Source organism: Tachysurus vachellii, chromosome 13, assembly GCF_030014155.1.
Source record: "Tachysurus vachellii isolate PV-2020 chromosome 13, HZAU_Pvac_v1, whole genome shotgun sequence".
In the NCBI taxonomy this organism is placed as follows: Eukaryota; Metazoa; Chordata; class Actinopteri; order Siluriformes; family Bagridae; genus Tachysurus; species Tachysurus vachellii.
Window position 1 is genome coordinate 5,667,571 of NC_083472.1, and position 19,870 is coordinate 5,687,440.

The 19,870-nt window shown below is 36.8% G+C and overlaps 1 protein-coding gene across 2 annotated transcripts in view; it reads left to right on the forward strand.

Moving 5' to 3' along the window:
• The first annotated feature begins 1,102 nt into the window (after window positions 1-1,102).
• cacna2d4b (calcium channel, voltage-dependent, alpha 2/delta subunit 4b) overlaps window positions 1,103-19,870 on the forward strand; it is a 29,985-nt gene continuing 11,217 nt past the window's right edge. For both annotated transcript variants that reach the window (XM_060885759.1, XM_060885760.1), the window contains exons 1-25: window positions 1,103-1,726; window positions 5,965-6,046; window positions 7,591-7,707; window positions 8,464-8,523; window positions 8,857-9,019; window positions 9,104-9,235; window positions 9,335-9,395; window positions 11,019-11,169; window positions 11,262-11,336; window positions 11,726-11,815; window positions 12,004-12,117; window positions 12,519-12,597; window positions 12,747-12,880; window positions 13,704-13,862; window positions 13,940-14,014; window positions 14,147-14,233; window positions 14,397-14,468; window positions 15,011-15,072; window positions 15,630-15,697; window positions 15,851-15,896; window positions 16,392-16,489; window positions 16,588-16,681; window positions 17,166-17,258; window positions 17,667-17,797; window positions 17,979-18,047. In XM_060885759.1, coding sequence (XP_060741742.1) covers window positions 1,593-1,726; window positions 5,965-6,046; window positions 7,591-7,707; window positions 8,464-8,523; window positions 8,857-9,019; window positions 9,104-9,235; window positions 9,335-9,395; window positions 11,019-11,169; window positions 11,262-11,336; window positions 11,726-11,815; window positions 12,004-12,117; window positions 12,519-12,597; window positions 12,747-12,880; window positions 13,704-13,862; window positions 13,940-14,014; window positions 14,147-14,233; window positions 14,397-14,468; window positions 15,011-15,072; window positions 15,630-15,697; window positions 15,851-15,896; window positions 16,392-16,489; window positions 16,588-16,681; window positions 17,166-17,258; window positions 17,667-17,797; window positions 17,979-18,047 — 2,446 coding nt within the window. In that variant the 5' untranslated portion in view covers window positions 1,103-1,592. The remainder of the gene's footprint in view (window positions 1,727-5,964; window positions 6,047-7,590; window positions 7,708-8,463; window positions 8,524-8,856; window positions 9,020-9,103; window positions 9,236-9,334; window positions 9,396-11,018; window positions 11,170-11,261; window positions 11,337-11,725; window positions 11,816-12,003; window positions 12,118-12,518; window positions 12,598-12,746; window positions 12,881-13,703; window positions 13,863-13,939; window positions 14,015-14,146; window positions 14,234-14,396; window positions 14,469-15,010; window positions 15,073-15,629; window positions 15,698-15,850; window positions 15,897-16,391; window positions 16,490-16,587; window positions 16,682-17,165; window positions 17,259-17,666; window positions 17,798-17,978; window positions 18,048-19,870) is intronic.

Consider the following 19,870-nt stretch of genomic DNA (forward strand, 5'->3'; position numbering starts at 1 on the left):
GGAGAGAAAAATCTTCCTGAAACCTTGAGAAGAACCAGACTCAGAAGGGAACACACGGTCATCCAGATAGTGAAATTATACAGTAAATCATTTCCATTCTACAATAAAACTGTACACTATACAGCCAAGTGGAACAGTGTAACCAGGAGCTTTTGAGCACCTTATGAGTACGAGTATAAGCATGATTTCTGAATTCATTGTAGTTTTAAAATGAGTTTTTTTTTTCTGTTGAAGATATCAAATGTTCAATGATGGAGATTTGAGTGCAAATTCATCGAGTGTTGCTGGTCTCTAAGTGGTACTTTCTTCAGCCTCCCGCTGTGTCAGTATCTACTTTTATTTGCTTTCTATAAATAGAGCCATAATGTACACTGTCTTTATTGGGTCCTAGATAAGAGTCATATAGAGACTAGATAAGATTAAAGCACTGGATAAGCTTGATTCAACTGTATGCATGATACAAACTGATCCAAAATGTTTATGGTCCAATCAGCTAATAAATCAGATTGGAAAGAATGTGTTTATTTTTAATTCCCCCCCCCCCCCCCCCTCTTTTTTTTTTTTAGTCCTTCTTATTTTAATGTATATGCTTTAGTGCAGGTTAGGTTACCAGAGCCTGGAGGCTTTTTCCTTCTGTCAGCATAAATAATGAATATTCAATCATATTGAAGGCAGTTCTCTCAGAATTCATTATAATTTATGAAAAGGTTAACTCATGCCATTACCTCACTGGATTTAATATTTCCTCCATCCTACAACAAACCAACTGAAAATACCCGCCTCAACAGCCCAGTAGAGTGTCTCAAGTGGCATGAGATTGTTTATTGCTGTTAGCGTTCAGGTACCCACTAGATGTCCTTATCCTGCAGTAAAGCTCACCTTTGAGGCCCTGCTGTATGCTTGCTCTGATTGGATGGAGCAGATCCTGCCTCCAGAAATCACTGCTAATCCTCTTAGGACCCACAACACTCTAACTCGCCCAATCCTCTTCCTCGCCCTTCACACCCCCCCCTCCCTTCTGTTTTCCACTTCCCCTCCTCCTAGCCTGTGAACCCGCTGTGTGATGAGTGTAATCCAAGTGGATTATGTGCAGAGCGGCGGATTGAGTCCGTCGATGCTGTGTCTCCCTGTCCAAACATTTCAATGGCTCTTTTACAATATTGTCTGCATTGTCTCAAATTCTTACATCTTTGCACATTATTGAGGATGTAATGTTCTGAAAGGCAAAGTATTTCAGTTGATTTGAAAGAAGAGGAATTTATTGTTCTGTGTTATATCAGCATTTATTTATTTATTTTTTTGCTTATTTTGATTCATTTTTGTTTTTCCTAAATGAAAGATGCTCAACAGGATTTTATAAAGCAGAAGATCTGGATCCAACAAGCACCTGTTCGTGACCAGTGGATATTTGTTCTTGAACAAGAAGCATAATGTGTGATCTGGAGCTCTGATGGGGAACATGAATAAAAATCTTGCTTAAGTCAACATGAAGAATTGTGACCTTTGGGCTGAGATTCATATGAAGGTTTTGGTGAAGTTTAAATAAGGTTGTTCCAGAAGAAGTTCCAGTGGACGGACGCTTCCTGTCAGTCATGCAGTGGGCACAGATGCACTTTACTGGGATTATGGGCAAAAGAGTACAGCCTTCATGGCTCGAAGTCTTTCTGCTTTATTCAGGCTGTTTATATCTTGTGACTGATGCACAGATGAAGATTCCACCTGAAACGTAAGATTAAATCAGGTTACGTTTATTCCTTTATTATTACTATGCAGGTGTTAAATATTAGTGACAGCTGTAATGGTTATGTAAAATCATTTGATACACTGTGTTATAATCATTTTACATATATTACAAAATATGAATGAATTTTGGTAAATTCAGTAATATTATTGTTCGAAAGTTTGCAGATCAGAAAAGAAGAAAAATACATTTCTAAATCTATTTCTCTAAAAATAAATCTATTTTTACACATAGACATCAAAACGACTTTCAAGTGTGTAGGACAAGGTTCCATTTTATAGCTTAAACCCCTAGATATCTAGTGTGTGTTATTACTACTACCGACTTGCTCTACTAGCAGAGCGAGTGTTCTGTAGAATATTCTCAAAACACACACATTTAACATAATAGATGTTCACCCAGAGTTTAAAAAAAAAGGAAAATAAGGTAAGAATCACAAACAAGGCAGTAGCCCACAATATAAAGCACAACCTTTGTGGAAAAAATCACGTCTTAGGCTCCAGACGTAATTTGATGAAGGTAGTAAATGACATCTGAAAAATATTTAGAAGAATATAAGCTGAGATACCTGTAAACAGCAGGAGGTGAAGACATCTGAGAGCTAATCGGAGGACACAAAAGAGTGGAAGTGGTTTTGTAGAATATTTTTTTAAGATTTATTTCACCTGTTCAAAGCGAAATGCGCGCAAATATCAATTTGAATATTTCACAGTTAATATTATCCAAAGTGACACAAAGCTATGAGGTCTCTATCAATGACTGGCTCACATCAAGACTTGTGACTTATATATATTTAATCCTGAGGGTGTGTAAATTATTGCACTCCTCTGTATATACAGTAGTCTATAAACCCTGAAAATATCTTCAACTGAAATTCTTCCAACACACACAAAAACAATTCCTGATCTCAGTCAATATAGCATCATCTGAGATTATTCAAGGTTTGAGTTTATTGTGTTAATACTTAAGTTCTTTCTACTATCAGAGTCTACATGGCAGAGGAGAAGTAATTCAGACAGTTGTGGGGTTATTTTTAGTAATTACTTGATCGATGAAGGGCTGCTGTATAAAATCCATTTCTCCCGAGACCTTCACTTCATGGATGGAGAGGAAAAGAATCACACTAGGAGACAAATGGGACTTTTATGTGGTTTACAGGGCAAAGTGGTCCATTGGTGCAAAATCAATAAATGATGTTTCATTTCAGTTGTTCTACTTTTTTGCACATGCAAGCGATTCTAGAAGTTTTTGCACCCTTTATAAATATGAGCAAAAATGAATATCATGAAAGAGAGATGTTTTTTTTCAGTACATTACTATTCCAGTATTATTTTCAGTATTACTCAAATAGTGCATATGTTTAACTGAAGACAAAGTATCGACAGCCCACAGTTAATAAGTCTCATTTACAGACAAAAACAGCACTGAGCTTCTTCTAACAAGCTTGGAGACATTTGTATCTCCTTTATATTTTAAGATTCCAGTATTTAAATCAGACCGCAGGTTTCCAAGAGTTTAAATTCAGACACTCAGTCAGACATTTCAAAACACTTACTTTATTTACTTTCATTCATTTCTGCTGTTTGTTTGTTAAATAGTGAGGTTTGGGGGAAATATATCCTGGAACCTGGCAAAATGAATCATTGTTCATTTTCATATCATACCTGGTGAACCTCCAGCAGGAAAACAGAACCAAATTTGGGAATTTTTGGTCCCATCTGTCAAAAATTCAAGAAAATATTAAATAATTTTTAAAACAAACAGAAAAAAAGTCCACAGAAAATAATGATGTGCATTTTTTTCTTTTGTGCCCATACTCCTGAAGGATGGAGATAATTTTGTTGGCCATATTGCCTGAGGTCAGAATCACATTCTTACATATTTTACATTTAATGTTTTTTGTGTGATTGATGTACATGTACATCTCCAGGTAGTCTCACTGGTGCCATGTTGATTGTAGCCCTGGTTAATATGTTACTGGAAAGCAGCCAGACACTCAATCTGGCACACACATGATCATATGTTTTCCCATATGGACACAGGAACGTCATACAACTCACACATGCTTTCTTTATGTATATTTCATCCTTTCTTTTTTTTTTAATCAGTGACTGATAATCATAATATTTTCTGAGAAGCTTAAAAGGAAACAGTAATGCATCATTTTGAAACCACTGAGGGTGAAAAAGCTCTCTCAAATATCTCACGACGAGAATAAATTAAAGGTTTGTGTAATTTCTTGTATTTTGGATAATGTTTGCTTAGTTTCTTGATCCAAAGACATTTTGAAAATCATTGCCCGAGAATGTCTACCCTATTCATGTTTATGAAACCTTCTACTGCAACTGAGGTGTGCTTTCTCAACAACTGAGGATGACATGATGATGAATGTGTCCTAAATAAACTAGATCCAAAGCGTTAGAAATCTACAGGCATTTCACCAATTGTCACGAGTGTCACTCACAGGCTCCGTGAATCTACTGTCTGGGCAAAGAAATCAGCCCCAGGCTGTTCATACTTCTGCCTTTGTAGCCCATTTATACTAGCCAACAGATCAATTTTATAAAGCAGACTTATTACAGTCGTTAGAACGTTTCCGGAAAAGATTTCCTCACAAAACCAAACCAGTTTCTTTTCCATCATAGCCATGCTACATGACAGACATAAATCTCAATTACACCATGAAGTAAATTTCCTGGAATCCAATATAATGGGCTCTGTTCTGTTAAATTGCTTCCTGTAGGCCACTGTTTCCTGTCATTGTCATTGTTTGATTAGGTCGTCAAGGGATAAAGAGAAAGCTGTAATTTCATCATTCAATATGTTGCTCAGACACACAAGCAACTTATTGACCAGATGTAGTGAGTGAAGCTGACTGGAAATGTGGCAGGAAAGTGAAGAAGTTTCAACATACAGTGAAGACGCTTCATCAGTCACGATAGATTAAATGATGTTTTAAGACTTTGATTCTTTCAGAATTCAAGGCTCTTTCAGGTCAGACAAAACCAAAAAAAAAAACACAAGAGCAAATCAACATAGAACAATACAAGAAAAAACACAAAGCAGAAAACACAAACACAAAAAAAAAAAACAAAAATACAAAGCAGAAAACACAACAAAGCAAAAAATGCAAGAGCAAATCAAAACACAGACAAATACAAGAAAAAATACAAAGCAGAAAACACAACAAAACCAAAAAGAAAAATACAAAGCTTACAAATACAAAACAACATTAAAACCAAAAATGAAAAGGAAATCAGAAACTGCAACAAAAAAAAAGTATGCGACAGTAAACACTGAAACACACCATCAACACAACGTTAACTCAGAACGTTAAGGCTAGGTCCTTATAGAGGTAGTTATATCATATACATGCTGCTGATTGGACACGATGTCATATTAATGCTATGCAATCTTAACAGTCTAACATCATATAAATACTCATATCATTAAGTTCATTTTGGCTCATACTTGAACATCCTCCAGCTCTCCATGTTCCTCCATCTCTCAGCACCGAGCATGTGATCTTCAATAAGGAGCTTGTTGTTCGTTTTCAGGTGATCTTGATGAGTTTTTGTTTTACTGCAGCACCTCCTGTGTTGCTGTTGTATATGATTTGTTGATGTATTTCATGCTTACGGTCACGTGTAATAAACAGAAGCCATCCAGAGCGTTAAAGAGGTGTTGTTGAGACATATGAGTTGTGGAGATGTGGTAGTGCTGGTTTCATGCAGCACAGCCTTCTTTTTGAAGGGAACTAGGACAACCAGATCTTATGTTATTTATAATCCAAAGAAAGGGCATTCAAAAGTTATGATTTAACCCCTTAATAAGAAATAAAGGAGCATTGGATGGTTAAATATATTACAAATAAATCATAAGTCCCTGTGTTGTTACAATAGAAGAAATGGTAACATAGAATTAGCCCATTAATTTAAACCTGCGATTTGCCTTGTAGCCAGAACTACTTTCATAGCTGCTATAATAGAAAAATTATATCTATATATATATATATATATATATATATATATATATATATATATATATATATAAATAATATGACAAAAATGATTAAAGTTAAATTCAGATCCATGATTAGCTCAATGATTAAGGTCATAGTGATGTTTTTTTATTTTTATTTGATTAAATCATTCTTTAATTAATGTTGCTGCAGCAGGCACATTGACCAGGTGTAATAAATAATCACCTTTTTTTTTCTCTAGGGTTCAAAAATGGGCTGACAGCATTTCAGAACAGCTGAATGCATTGGCTGTAAAATATTCAGGCTCTGCACTTCTACAGAAGGTAAATGAGCTAGACGTCTCCTCGCACCATCTTGGTTTCAGGTCATGTCATTACATCAGTTGCAACATCTGCTGCAACAAACAGTGAATGTGTTCAGTAGGTCACTGTTTCTGTTTTTTTCTTTTTTTTTTCTTTGCACCACGTGAAATCAGGATGGCGATTTATGTATAAATAGTACCATGATAAGCATGTATAATGCACTTAATTATGTTTTAAGCAGAAGCCACAAACCCACAGTCTGCATTTCCTCTGAAACTGGAATAAAAAAAACTATTAATATTTGCCTAGAAAATTAGTAGATGACTGTAATGTAATCAGTGCAGGACCTAATGAAATTATACACCCTCTCTCCTTACTTACATCCTGCCAAACAGACATAAATGTCATTAATGTTATGCATTAATAGGGCTACAGGATAGCACCATTCATCCAACATCCAACCACATCCAATATAATTCCCTGTAGACTAAACCTAGTTTAGCTGTGGTTTAGCTCTGGCTCTGTGTACAGGTATTGTCTGCAGAGATCCTGCTGTGGACTTGAACACAGTGGAAACAGATTTCTTTTAACCTCAGTGCTCTGTATGAGTATTTTATGAGTGCAAGCTTAAACTATGACCATCTTTTCTTAAACTATGACCATCTATTATATATAAAACTCCCTTTTATTTATTAATATAATAGATAGAACATGGAAAGATGTTTATGTGAATGCATTCAATTTGTTGATTCTTTTAATTTGCTTCAAATGATATCATTAAGAATTGAATCTGGAGATGAAATAAATCCTATTACAGCGAGATCTGAGATCTTGTCTTTTTGTTTTGCTGAAGAACCGACTGAACCAAAATTCTCTAAGCATACTGTCCATTTGGATTCATTAGCATGTATTTATTTAGCAACCAGCAATAAAATTTGAGCTGATGGTCATAAGCGCACGTAGTTATTGAGCCTCTGGGAGATATTAAATGTAAATAATTTCATGTTGTTAAAATTATGAGCTTTTTACACAAATGGAAATCACGTGTGGAAGTCTGAAAAAACACTAGCAGATATCCCCGTGACTGAATTCTAAAAATAGCCTAAACAATTAAAAATCATGTTCACAACTTTTACTAATTATACACCTATTTCACTAAAATATTTTTTAGATATTTTGCCTAAGATTCAGATGGATAGATCTTGTCGGTTGAATGTAACAAATTCACTTGCGATCAGCTTACATACAGTACTGGTTTTGTTACACACTTTCACCAGCAGAAGAAATGATCTCTGATAAAACTTTACAAGTATTAAAAGTAATTTAAGAAAAAAAATGCTAGTAATAAATGCTTGTGATAGATGCAAAGGAGAAACATATTTCATTATATAGTGCAAAATGTGAAGAATTTCCTGAGACACCACATATAAATTATGTGATTAAACATATAAAGGCAATGTTTCTGATTTCATATTATAATCTGGCCTTCAATAAAATGAGCCAAGACTTTTGACAAATTGTTGAGAAATTCTTGTTATTTCTAACAATTCTTTTGCTGCCACCAGAAACTCAAAGATGTGGAGCCCATTATCCGGATAGAGAAAGTAGATGGACACGAATTGGCCCAGGAGTTTTCAGATGAAATTGAGAAGATGCTGGGAAGCAAGATGAAGTCAGTTAAGGTTAGTACGTTAACTTGGAATAGCGACTTAGTTGATAATTTTTGCAAAAATTGAAAAACAAAGATGGAAAAAAACAATCTGAGTTCTTTAAACAAAATTGCAATCACACATCTCAAATTACAAGTTCAAGGACAAGTCAGAAAAGAAAAAAGTCATCTGCCTCAGACAGGACACTGAGCTAAGGCTAGAAACAAATCTCTGAAATGTTTGCTAGCATGATAATAACAAAGCTAATTGCTAGTTGTCACAGTTCACACTGTGCTGATTTATACAGTGTGTATCTATTATAAATACACAGATAGTATGTAATTTTTAGATTTATTGCATTTTCAGATTAACTTGTTAAAAATTTTGCGCTTTGATATTTTATTTGAGTTTGTTTTGCAGGGTTGTGTACAGATTGTGGTTTAAATAATAGCTGTACCATTTGTGTGTGTAATCAGAGATTCACAACAATACACTCATCTGGATTCTCTATAAAGGGAAATTTACTTCCAGTACCTTCCCTCTTGTTCCCATATTAACTTTCCCCAGTGCTGCAAGTAGTGTGTAATTTATTTTTCTTTAATTTAATAATTGGCAGTAAAGTGGTGTGGTTGTAATGCAAACATTTACTACTTCACGTCGTCTGGGTAAATTGAAAGTGTCCAGCTTTAGTGTTATAATGACCTCGGTGACAGGGAGGATTTACATTCCTGACTAATGGCTTGTTTATATATAACTGCTAAATAAATCTGTTGTTGTATCTCTGTCCAGAGACTGGCAGATACAGTGGAGGACGCAGACCTATATCACGAGTTTAATGCAAGTTTACAAGTGAGTTCAAGTTGACAACATAAGTTCCAAAGATACATTTTATACAGCACATATAGGAAAATTATATGATATCTATCTATCTATCTATCTATCTATCTATCTATCTATCTATCTATCTATCTATACGAGTGCCAATAATTCTGGATTTGTCTGTGAACCATTATTTGCAATATTTATGTAATAAATTTTTACATACAGCTACACAATCAACAATTATTTAATGTATTATTATAAGATTGAATTTGTTGTTAAACATTAGAAAACTGCAAACCAGATAATAAGTAAATAACAGATGTTTTCATTGTAAAATTTCTGTTGCCCTTTTCAAAACAGTTTGACTACTTCAACTCCCTGCTGATAAATACGATAGACGAGGAAGGCAACTACATTGAACTTGGTGGCGAGTTTTCCCTGGAAAAGAACGAGCATTTTAACAATCTGCCAGTTAACACACTAATGAGTAACATACAAGTCCCAACCAATGTGTACAACAAAGGTAAGACACTGTTTGAAATAAATTAATGAACATGTACAGTGAATGAACATTGCTTCCTTACTGTCTCCGTCTCTTGGAGATTAGATCCAGACATTCTAAATGGTGTGTACATGTCCGAGGCTTTGAACGACGTCTTCATCAGTAACTTCCAGAAAGACCCGACTCTCACCTGGCAGTTCTTTGGAAGCTCCACTGGTTTCTTCAGACTCTATCCAGGTACCCTGAGGCACTAAAGGGTCAAATATCATTTAGCTTAGCACTATAATCCATATACCCTCCAGATTAGACTCTGTGATACATTTTCTTCTCCGTTAGGTATCAAGTGGACTCCAGACCCAAATGGTGTGGTCGCATTTGACTGCCGAAATAGAAACTGGTGAGAACAGCTATACTGGTGCTACACACAGTTGAATGAAACCAGATTTGTCTGGTTGTGTTGTTCTGGACCTTATCAAGGTTGTGACAGCTGCTTAATTGTGTGTCTTCTGCTTTTAATACTGGCAGTTCATCCAGCGAGGTCCTGAGTCCAGTCCAATGCTTTAATCCAATCTTTAAGTAGTTAGCAGCTCAATAGGCAGGTCAGTGACACTCACCTGGGCATCATATGTGACTGTTTATGTACCTGATAGTACATCACAGTACAAGTGTCACTGATTCTGATTTTTGTTTGTCCATTAAATATTAAATATTAAATATAAATATTACTATTATTATTATTTTAATATTGATTTTATTTCTTAAACTATAAACAAATGAGTAAAATAAAAAATTCCAATTTCCTCCTAATTTGGTTGCATGCCAGTTGGGGGGAACTCGGTGGTTAAGATTTTCCCTGTTTGATCAGAAGACTGTGAGTTCAAATCCTAGCATCTTCAAGCTGGCTATGAAAAAAACCCTTAATTAACCCTCAACTGTTCACTCACTCTCTCTCACTCATTTTCTACCGCTTCTCCGAACTACCTCGGGTCACGGGGAGCTTGTGCCTATCGGGCATCAAGGCAGGATACACCCTGGACGGAGTGCCAACCCATCGCAGGGCAAACACACACACTCTCATTCACTCACACACTACGGACAATTTTCCAGAGATGCCAATCAACCTACCATGCATGTCCTTGGACTGGGGGAGGAAACCGGAGTATCCGGAGGAAAACCGGGGAGAACATGCAAACTCCACACACACAAGGCGGAGGCGGGAATCCAACCCCCAACCCTGGAGGTGTGGGGACCCCCCCCCCCCCCCCCAACTGTTCAATTAGGTTAATATAAGTCAAAATAAAAGCATCTGCTAAATCCTGTTAATGTACAATAAATGCTAGACTATGAATGCAGTCATCTTACGTCTATCATGTAATAGCTACCAGTTGGGAAAGGCAAAGGCAAACAAATTCTTCCTCTGATACATGTGATCTCATCTGATACTGCTGCTCATGCTGCATCACAGGGCAGTGTAACATACAGAGAAAAGCTTTCCCCACTTTTCCACATACATGACAGGGAAGATTGACAGAGGAAAGAGGGAAGGCTCCCCTTCCTACCCAGATGTCCTGGCCAGTTTTACTCCCTAAACGTCTGTCTACTGGTATATCTGGCATATTTAGAATTCGAACTCACAAAACAACGTTAGTGTGAACACCTTCCTGCTGTGTCACTCTGACCTTTTACAGAAAATAAATGAATGCAGCAAAAGTGACACATCGCTGAGTGTGTATATTGAGCGTGCAGCAAGTCAATATATACTTTATATCAGAGCTTATGCTCCTGTACAGAAGCAGATGAGTTCTTACAGAACCTTGTCCATTTCAAAAGTTCTCAAACGTCACCCTGATTTCTGTAGAAATATAGAGATGACAAGGTTACTGCCATGTTTTTAATACACATTTAGATTATCTGAAGCATAGTTAAGATTTTTCAAGGAAAAAATTGACATTTAATTGAACTGACTTGTTTAGTTTAGTTTTAGTGCATGGTTGATTATTGGTGTCCTTCAATGTCGCAGGTACATTCAGGCTGCAACGTCTCCAAAAGACATCATCATAGTGGTGGATATCAGCGGCAGCATGAAGGGCCTGAAACTCACTATTGCCAAACACACCATAAACACCATCCTGGACACTCTGGGGGAAAATGACTTTGTTAACATTATTGCGGTACGTCGACTTTAAGCCTTTCAGTAATCCAGTCAAGAAACATAACTATCAAAGAACACATAGTTGTTAATTCTGTGTGATTTCTCCTGCAGTACACTGATTATGTTCAGTATGTGGAGCCCTGTTTCCAAGGCACGCTCGTGCAGGCGGATCTGGACAACCGGGAGGTAAATTTGAGCTTTATGGTGGTGTGTGTCAGAGTGCCAAGATGGCTGCTTGCAGCCAAAGATAAATGAAGCCTTGCAGGGTTATTACCTACCTAGAGCTGGTAATGATATTACCTAAGCATCTGCTCAGGTCCTCTCCGGAAATCTCTGGAAGACACGGCACTCTGAATGAGTTGTCTTGTAACCATTAAACACCACAGAGATGCTTTTCTTCTCCATGAAGAGCTACGGGTTTAAGCCAAAAGCTGTACAAAAAAAAGGATGCTCAGAAAACAGAAAGATTTTGATGAGAGAGCAGGAAAATTTAACATTTTTTAAAAACAAATGTGAAGTAAAACAGAAAGCAATTTTTTTAATATTTTGAATTTTTTGTTTCAATACTTATTCAGCATTTTAAGATGCTTGTTGAAGACCTACAAGTAAAGGGTGAAGGGAAAGTTAAGAAGGCCATGAAGGAGTCTTTTTGGGTGTTGAATAAGGTCAGTATTGAACATTTATGGTTATACGTCGTGTTATTTCAGGAGGCTTGTGTTTTGTTGTTTCTGATTGAGAGTGAGCTTGATTTAACATTGAGATTGGTCTCAGGCACACACTTTCTCTCTCTTTTACACACACACACACACACACACACATACACACACACCGTGTGACTGTTCCTCTTGGCTAGGCCACAGCGAATGGGCAGGGCAGCTTGTGCAATCAGGCCATCATGCTCATCACAGATGGAGCCATGGAAGATTTCCAGTCTGTGTTCGAGGAGTTCAACTGGCCTGAGAGAAAGGTAATAGACAATCTGTTCCATCCACAAAAACATCAGAAACTCATTTGGTTTTCCAAATTGGGTTTTGTCCAAAAATACATTTTACACCGATGTAAAGATAGCATAATTAAAAAAAAAGCCCAGAGAAGCCTTAAGAGTTCTTTAGATGAAATCTTAAATGCTCTCTGTAAAAGATGTAGTGTTTCCTTTCAGAAAGTTAACACGATTCTTCTGCATTTGTCGCTCTGTGAACTTGGCCTTTTATATGACTGAGTTTTGTGTTAATCAGCATGCACATGATAATTTACAGGTAATTGTCATTTGTCAAGTAAAGAGAGATGAGAGAAATTAGAGTTTTTAAAGATGCCGTCATGGAATTACCTTACATTTCTTTTTGAGCTGACCTGTTTATTTTGTTACAGGTGCGAGTCTTCACCTACCTCATCGGCCGTGATATGACATTTGCAGAAAATGTGAAGTGGATCGCCTGTAACAATAAGGGTGAATTTGACTTCAGAAGCGCTTGTGGATGTTACGTTATGAAACGAGTTAATTTATGAAATCTGATTTAGTGACTAAAGCCCCTTTAGTTTAAACATTCTCTGAACATCTTGTCTGAAACCGGAGGAATGTTTATGATCCGACTGCAGGTTACTACACTCACATTAACACGCTGGCTGATGTGCAGGAGAATGTCATGGAGTATCTTCATGTTCTGAGTCGCCCCATGGTCATCGATCATGATCATGACATCATCTGGACCGAGGCTTACATGGATAGCGTGGTAAGGACAGATGCTGTTCTACTGAACTGTGAACGAGGATCTGGTGTTTCCTATGTGAATGTTGTATCACAGTAGTTCAAATCAAAATCCTAATTAATTGAGATTTTATATAATAACTCTGTATGAAGGGTCTCAGATTATGAGCATTGTTTTAAATGGTGGATTGGCTATTTTAAATTCCCCTTAGGTGTGCTTGTCTACATGATGTCTATGTGATAGACAGTTATACGATCCAGGTGTGTACTCTCAGTGTATTATACTTAGCGTTCCTGGAATGGTCTCCGGATCCTCTAAGCAGGATAAGCACTTACTCAAGATGAATAAATGATGATCTTGATATGAACTTTATTTTTTTTTCAGAACTACATACGGTCTATGTGTTGTTGTTTTTAAATCTTGTTTTATTGCATAAGCTATATACTTTATAATCCAAACCTTTATACAGTTTTTTATATTATGCACACACTTTATTGCTGATTTATTGCTGATCAAGAATATCATATCAATCATAATTTCATCATTACATCTGTCTGTTTGTAAGCACTGTGTCCTTTTTCCCTTCTATTGAAAGCTGATGTGCTTTTTTTTTTCATCTTCCATCTTCATTCTCATCCAGCTTCCTAACACTAAAGAGGTAAAGGGGTTTAGTAGATTAGAAGAGTTGCAGTCTCTCTTAAATACCCTTTAGATTTGATTTAGCCTGCCTTGTACTTTTGTTTTACAGCGCCATCTGCTGTTATATTTTCCTAATTGCAAAAGCATGAGCTGGTCACTGCAGTGGCCCAGTGAAGGCTGATTGTTTCTCATTCTTTTTCTCTCAAAGCTCTTTAACAGTATGGCTCAGAGTCTGCTCCTGATGACCACTGTGGCGATGCCAGTGTTCAGTAAGAAGAAAGAGACACTGTCACATGGAATTCTGCTGGGAGTAGTGGGCACTGATATTCCCTTAGTGGAGGTCATGATGCTTGCTCCTCGATACAAGGTACAACCTTGACATAAATGCACAAGTATGAACAGTCCAGGGATAACTGTCGTGCTAATTGAGTGTGTTTCTCACAGCTGGGCACTCATGGCTATGCTTTCCTCATTACTAACAACGGCTACATTCTGGCACACCCTAATTTAAGGCCTCTAGTGAGTACATATCTGGTTGTAGTTTTCTGTTTCTTGAATTTCTTTCTCAGGTTGAAGATCTTAGTAAATGTTACCTAGATGTGCTCTTGTTATTAGGCATTAATATTCTGTTTTTGTTCTTGTTCCTTTCAGTATAAAGATGGAAAGAAACTGAAACCCAAACCAAACTACAACAGTGTGGATCTGACCGAGGCAGAATGGGAAGACAGTAATGACACAGTGAGCTTTGCACTTATTAATACGCTTGAATTGTGCCCATTAAAAACAAATGAGCACAAGAAGCTTTTGGTGTCGGTTGCTCTAAACATGACATGAAGTCAACACACAGTCACAGAAACTGAACATCTCAGCATTTAATCTTATCTGTTTCTCATCCAAACAGTTGAGAACAGCCATGGTGAAAGGTGAGACGGGTACGTTAACGTTAGATGTAAGAGCCACAGTGGACAAAGGGGTGAGTGTGTATTTTACAGTACAGAACTCTGGGTTTCTATAATGACTTTTTAGGCTGATGGTATCCTAAATGTCTGTTAGGTCAGTTGTGCATGAATAATGAATTACTAATCAAGTCCTGTTATGATAAACTGATTAACAGCAAATTTCTCTGTTGGAGGAATAAATAATTTTCAGTATTTATGAAAGTCTGAATGTAAAACACAGTTTATGTTCTGCAAAGAACATAAGTGAAATATAGTACATTTGGGGTTGTGCTTTTATGGGAAAATAATCAACAGTGCGTTGATGTGATACGTCACGACGTGAAGCAGTGTTACTGTTAACAATCTAAAATGACTGTATTTTAGGTGTTACTAAAAAAAATTGTACTGAGTGTATTAATATAAACCTGTGCTTTATCTGTCTATCAGATCAGCTGTTAGAGTCCAATCAGTTTTAGGAGTTCATCAGTGCTGTTGTTTAAATGATTTGAAATAAATGAACAATGAATATACATCTTCATAATTCTGCCTGCATTTATTTTCCTTTTTTTATGAACAGAAAAGGCCATTGTTTCTCAAAAACGAATATTTCTACACAACCATCAAAGATACACCGTTTAGGTGAGATATTTTTGACTTCTGACACTTTCTGTTCATTCGAATGCAAAAGATTTTAACATGTTTGCTATTCAAATCAAATCAAATTTTATTTGTCACATACACATACATACAGAGTACGACATGCAGTGAAATGCTTTTTACGTCTATCCGGTATTCAAGCATAAGCATAAAAAGGAATGGACTTAAGGATAAAAAAACCAAAAGGAGGTAGATAAATAAAAAGTATAAACTATATAAATAAAAAGTAGAAACTATATAAAATATATGAAAATATGTGTGAAAATTTATTCTGTTGCTTTCCTCATTCACCAAAATCAATTATTTAAAGTAGGAACGTTGGAACAGAGAGGAAAGTGACATAAATCTCCATAATTGTATTCAGATATTTAAACATCCACTATATGTATATTAGCATATGTGATTATGAAGTAACATTTTTGAAATGCATTAGATGTGTCAAGTGGTTTCATTTTGTAAGGATATAAACATGACTTAACTTTATATGTATATATAATACACATATAAGTTTGTGTTTCATGTGTGTCTTATGTTTTCAGTTTTGGGATGGTGTTAACGCATGGCCATGGCCAGTACGTGTTCTATGGGAATGTTTCTATTGAAGAGGGTAGGTTTTATAAAACAGCTTAAAAAGATCTTTTAAGACTTGCATCAGACTTTATTTTTTATATAAATATGTGTGTGAATACTACGCTTCTCTGATAATTGTTCTTTTGTTAAACCTTATTCATGGATGAGTAAAACTGTATTTTCTCCACAGGCCTTCATGATCTTCAGCAGCCAGACCTTACCATAGCCAATGAGTGGTGAGGACGAACTTCAGCACTTATGTGAAAAGTGATAGATTTATCTAGGTTTTGTCCTCCAGTCTAAAACTAGTGAGTGGGACACAAGATTTGAGGCTTATATATTTATATATAAGTTATATAGTTAAATGTTAAATATTGCAGTGGTGGGCCAGCAGTGGCTCAAGTGGTTAAGGCTCTGGGTTGTTGATCAAAGATTGGGGTTCAAGCCCCAGCACTGCCAAGCTTCCACCATTGGGCAACTGAACAAGGCCCTTAACTCTCCAGGGGCACTGTATTATAGCTGCCCCTGCGCTCCGACCCCAATCTCTTCAATTGGGATATGTGATGAAAAGAATTCCAACGTGCTGTAATGTATATGATGATAATAAAAGCTTCTGTGCTCCAATTTCATATCAATTCAATTTTCTCTTAGTGAATATGCACATATGTTTTGCATGTGGTATTATAGTTTTGCATTTTGATGATAATGACATGTATGGTTTTGTAAATTAGGACCTACTGTGAGACGGATATTGACCCCCAACATCGTAAACTCACTCAGATTCAGGCTGTTGTCCGATACCTGACCGGGAAAGAGCCTGACCTTGAATGTGAGTAAATGTCTGGTCAGAGCACAAAGGTCATTTAAAACTTTTAGAACAGGTCAGATGTTTCTCCTTGATTTTATATATATGATTTTTCTCTTCAGGTGATGAGGTTCTTCTGCAGCAAACCCTGTTTGACGGAGTGGTCACGGCTCCACTGGAAGCCTACTGGACGGCGCTGATGTTGAGTGATGATGGGTGAGATCAGCTTAGCATTGTTTGTGAGCTGTCTAAACCTTCTAGTAAAAACATCATATGCAAGGTGTAATTCATCACTGTTGTAGTCAGGGCACTTACACAAGTCCAGGTCAAATGTCAAGAACCAGTCAAGTCCAAACTTGAAGTCTAAGTCTTTTTACCCTCAAATGTGCAGTCTTTAAGTCTGTTATTGCATGGAAGGGTTTAAGGGTTGACTCTGGGCAATTATTAAAATACAGAAGGATTTAATAAGAAGAACAACAAAAAGAAGAAGAAGAAAAACTTTAATGATGAAGATGATGATGATTATTATTATTAGTAGTAGTATAAATAGTAGTTTCAGTAGTGGTGTTTTTGTTTATTAAAAAATGCCAAATAACTTATTAAAATGTAATATATAGTCAGTATTATTTTTGTTTTTTGATAATTAGGGTTATAAGTTTGTTTTTTTTTGCTTCCTCTGTCCTTTACTTGCACCCTGCAGCGTGGAGGATGGAGTTGAGACAGCCTTCTTGGGAACACGCTCAGGCCTCATGCGTGTCACTAGATACACAGCCAATGAGCAACGGAAGGGGAAGTGAGTAAACTGTAAAAGCATTAAATCCTACAGCCACGTGTGCCCGGGAGCCAAGGGAGCAACAATGGGCATGCTTTCTGACTGGAAGGGAAGGCAATCACAGTAAAACTAACAAATCACAGGCATTCCTGTGTGCTCATATTCACAGACGAGGGCATATTTCACTTTTTGTTTTGAGTGTATTCCATTGCCTTGTGATGGCTGTGAAGCCCGTGTTAGCCTTCTCTGTCTGATTCTTTGCCGTTATATATGATGGTAGAGAGCTGGCTGGGGTTAGGAATAGGCATGTGACTAATCTAAGGAAAGCACTGTGGGTGGAATTGTACAACATATATTCATTACTGTACCTGCACACCTGATCAATCATATTTTCACTGTCTTTCTTATAAAAAATAAATAAATAAATAGGAACTTCCTAACCCCAGCGGACAAGCAGAATATTTTCACCATGGATCATCACCCTATCTGGTACCGCCTGGCAGCTGAGAACAAACCTGGACAGTTTTATTACTACGTACCCGTTGATGATATCAATAAAGGTGCTGGATCCTTAACATGTGATGCTGAATTTAATTTAATACAGTCAAAGTTACTAGATTATAATCATTATAATCACTATGAATATGAATTTATCCTGTACACAGTATAAAATCAGCATTTTAATCAATAGATTTGAGCTGCGGGACCTATAAGGGATGACTAATGTGTTCTGTCCTCCAGATAAGAACATAATGATAGCTGTAACTTCTGTGACGGTGACTGAGAGGAAGAAAACAGCACTGGCTGGAGGTACAGTATCAGGAAAAAGCCTCTGCGCTTATAGCTTCTTGATATTTTATTTGGACAGCATGCTTAAATAGATGTGTTTAGTTTAGTTGATTATTATTTCACCCTAAAGGGAGTGCACATACTTTTAAACTTGTATATCAGTGTAGTTATTTATACCCTTCATGAAAATGAGCACAAATTATTGTGTAAATGAAACGCACATTGATTTAAAATTCTAACTTTAATAGAGAAGGAGAAAATATTTCGGATTTTCTCTCATAATCACTTATGGGTAAGTTATCTGACTATTTTTTTCATTTTCATGAAGGCCGTCAATACTTCTGGAGCTGAATATATGTTTGATATAATTTATTTTACAGTATTAGCTTAATATTCAATGTAAAAAGGGTTAAAAATATGATGTTTTGATAAATCTACTATTATGAAAGGAAAGGGTGTGATATACAGTTTGACTGAGACTGGGAAAGCTTTTTATCCCTCTAAAGAATAAAATGATGTTTCTTTGGAAAAATAAGGAATATAAACAATGACGCTGATGATGGTCGCTCAGTCATTGAAGTTCTGAGGTAGGAAGTTTAAGGTTACGAGTCCAAGGACAGGATACTTTCCATAAACCCCCACTTTTGAGCTCTAGAACAAATGCAATAACCTTCACCCACTTCTCTACGTATTTGGATTTTTTTTATCTTGTCTCTCTGAATAAAAGCCTTAAGTAACTGAATGAATCATCATAACAGATATTCATGATTAGAGGTGACAAATATCTTCTCAAACGCAGGCTTCTGGTGGCAACACTATCCACTCTGTGTGCTCTCTAGCTTTAGCTCCTTCTTCAAAATCAGGATCCATGTCATTTTCATCCTCCTCCTCCTTCTCCTGCTTGACCTCTGGCTCCTTCACTTCCATCAGTGGCAGCCGGCAGAGCAGCAGAGTCCTCTTGAGCTTCTCCTGCTTATATTTGGCTGCCAGCATGGCATAGACACAGCCATACATGGCCACCACAATCATCATCAGCCACACCACGCCACACACCAGCCTGGCTAGCACCAAGGTGGTTGTGGCCCAGCGCAGGTTCACAGCATGGGGTCGCTGCTCCATACAGGCTGCCGTTGAGTCAGTGGAGAGGATGAGACACTCTGAAGGAGGCGTCCTCCTGTCTGAGGAAGGGGGCTGGGAACAGTGTTTAAACATGTCCATGGGGATGATGCGGAGGTCTCTGCCTTGTAGGATTGTAGGAAGAGAGCATTCTATGGAGTCCACATGGCCACCTACAGTACAGACACAGAGAGAGTAAGGGTGTAACATAAAGCCACTATCACTTTCTGTACTTGTATTATTAGGGTTTAAACCCAAATTGGATTTGAATTCAGGCTCTAATTGCTGTCAATTAAGACTTTTTTTATTAATCAGTTATTATTTTGGTTTATATCTGATAGGGATAATTTCTCACAAATTTTATTGATTTCCCAAAATACTCTATAAACAAACTAATAGCTTAATATAAATTTAAACTGGCTTGACCCTGACGCGGCACTTAAAGATGAATGAATGAACGATGTGAATAAATCATACAGCCATGGATGTGTATGGTCTTTGTTCTGCAAACTTCATATCTGCTTGCTTTTACCTGCATGAAAGTTGTTATATGGAAAATATTGTAGGAAGCTAAGACAAGATTATTTTTATCAGCAATTCATCTATATAAAATGTGATTAAATTGAGCATCTGATAACTTTTTCGGTAAATCCACTCTCACCTCTATATAACATCCATTCCACCCAATGTCTGAATGGCACAAGACTGCAACTGCAGTTCCACCGGTT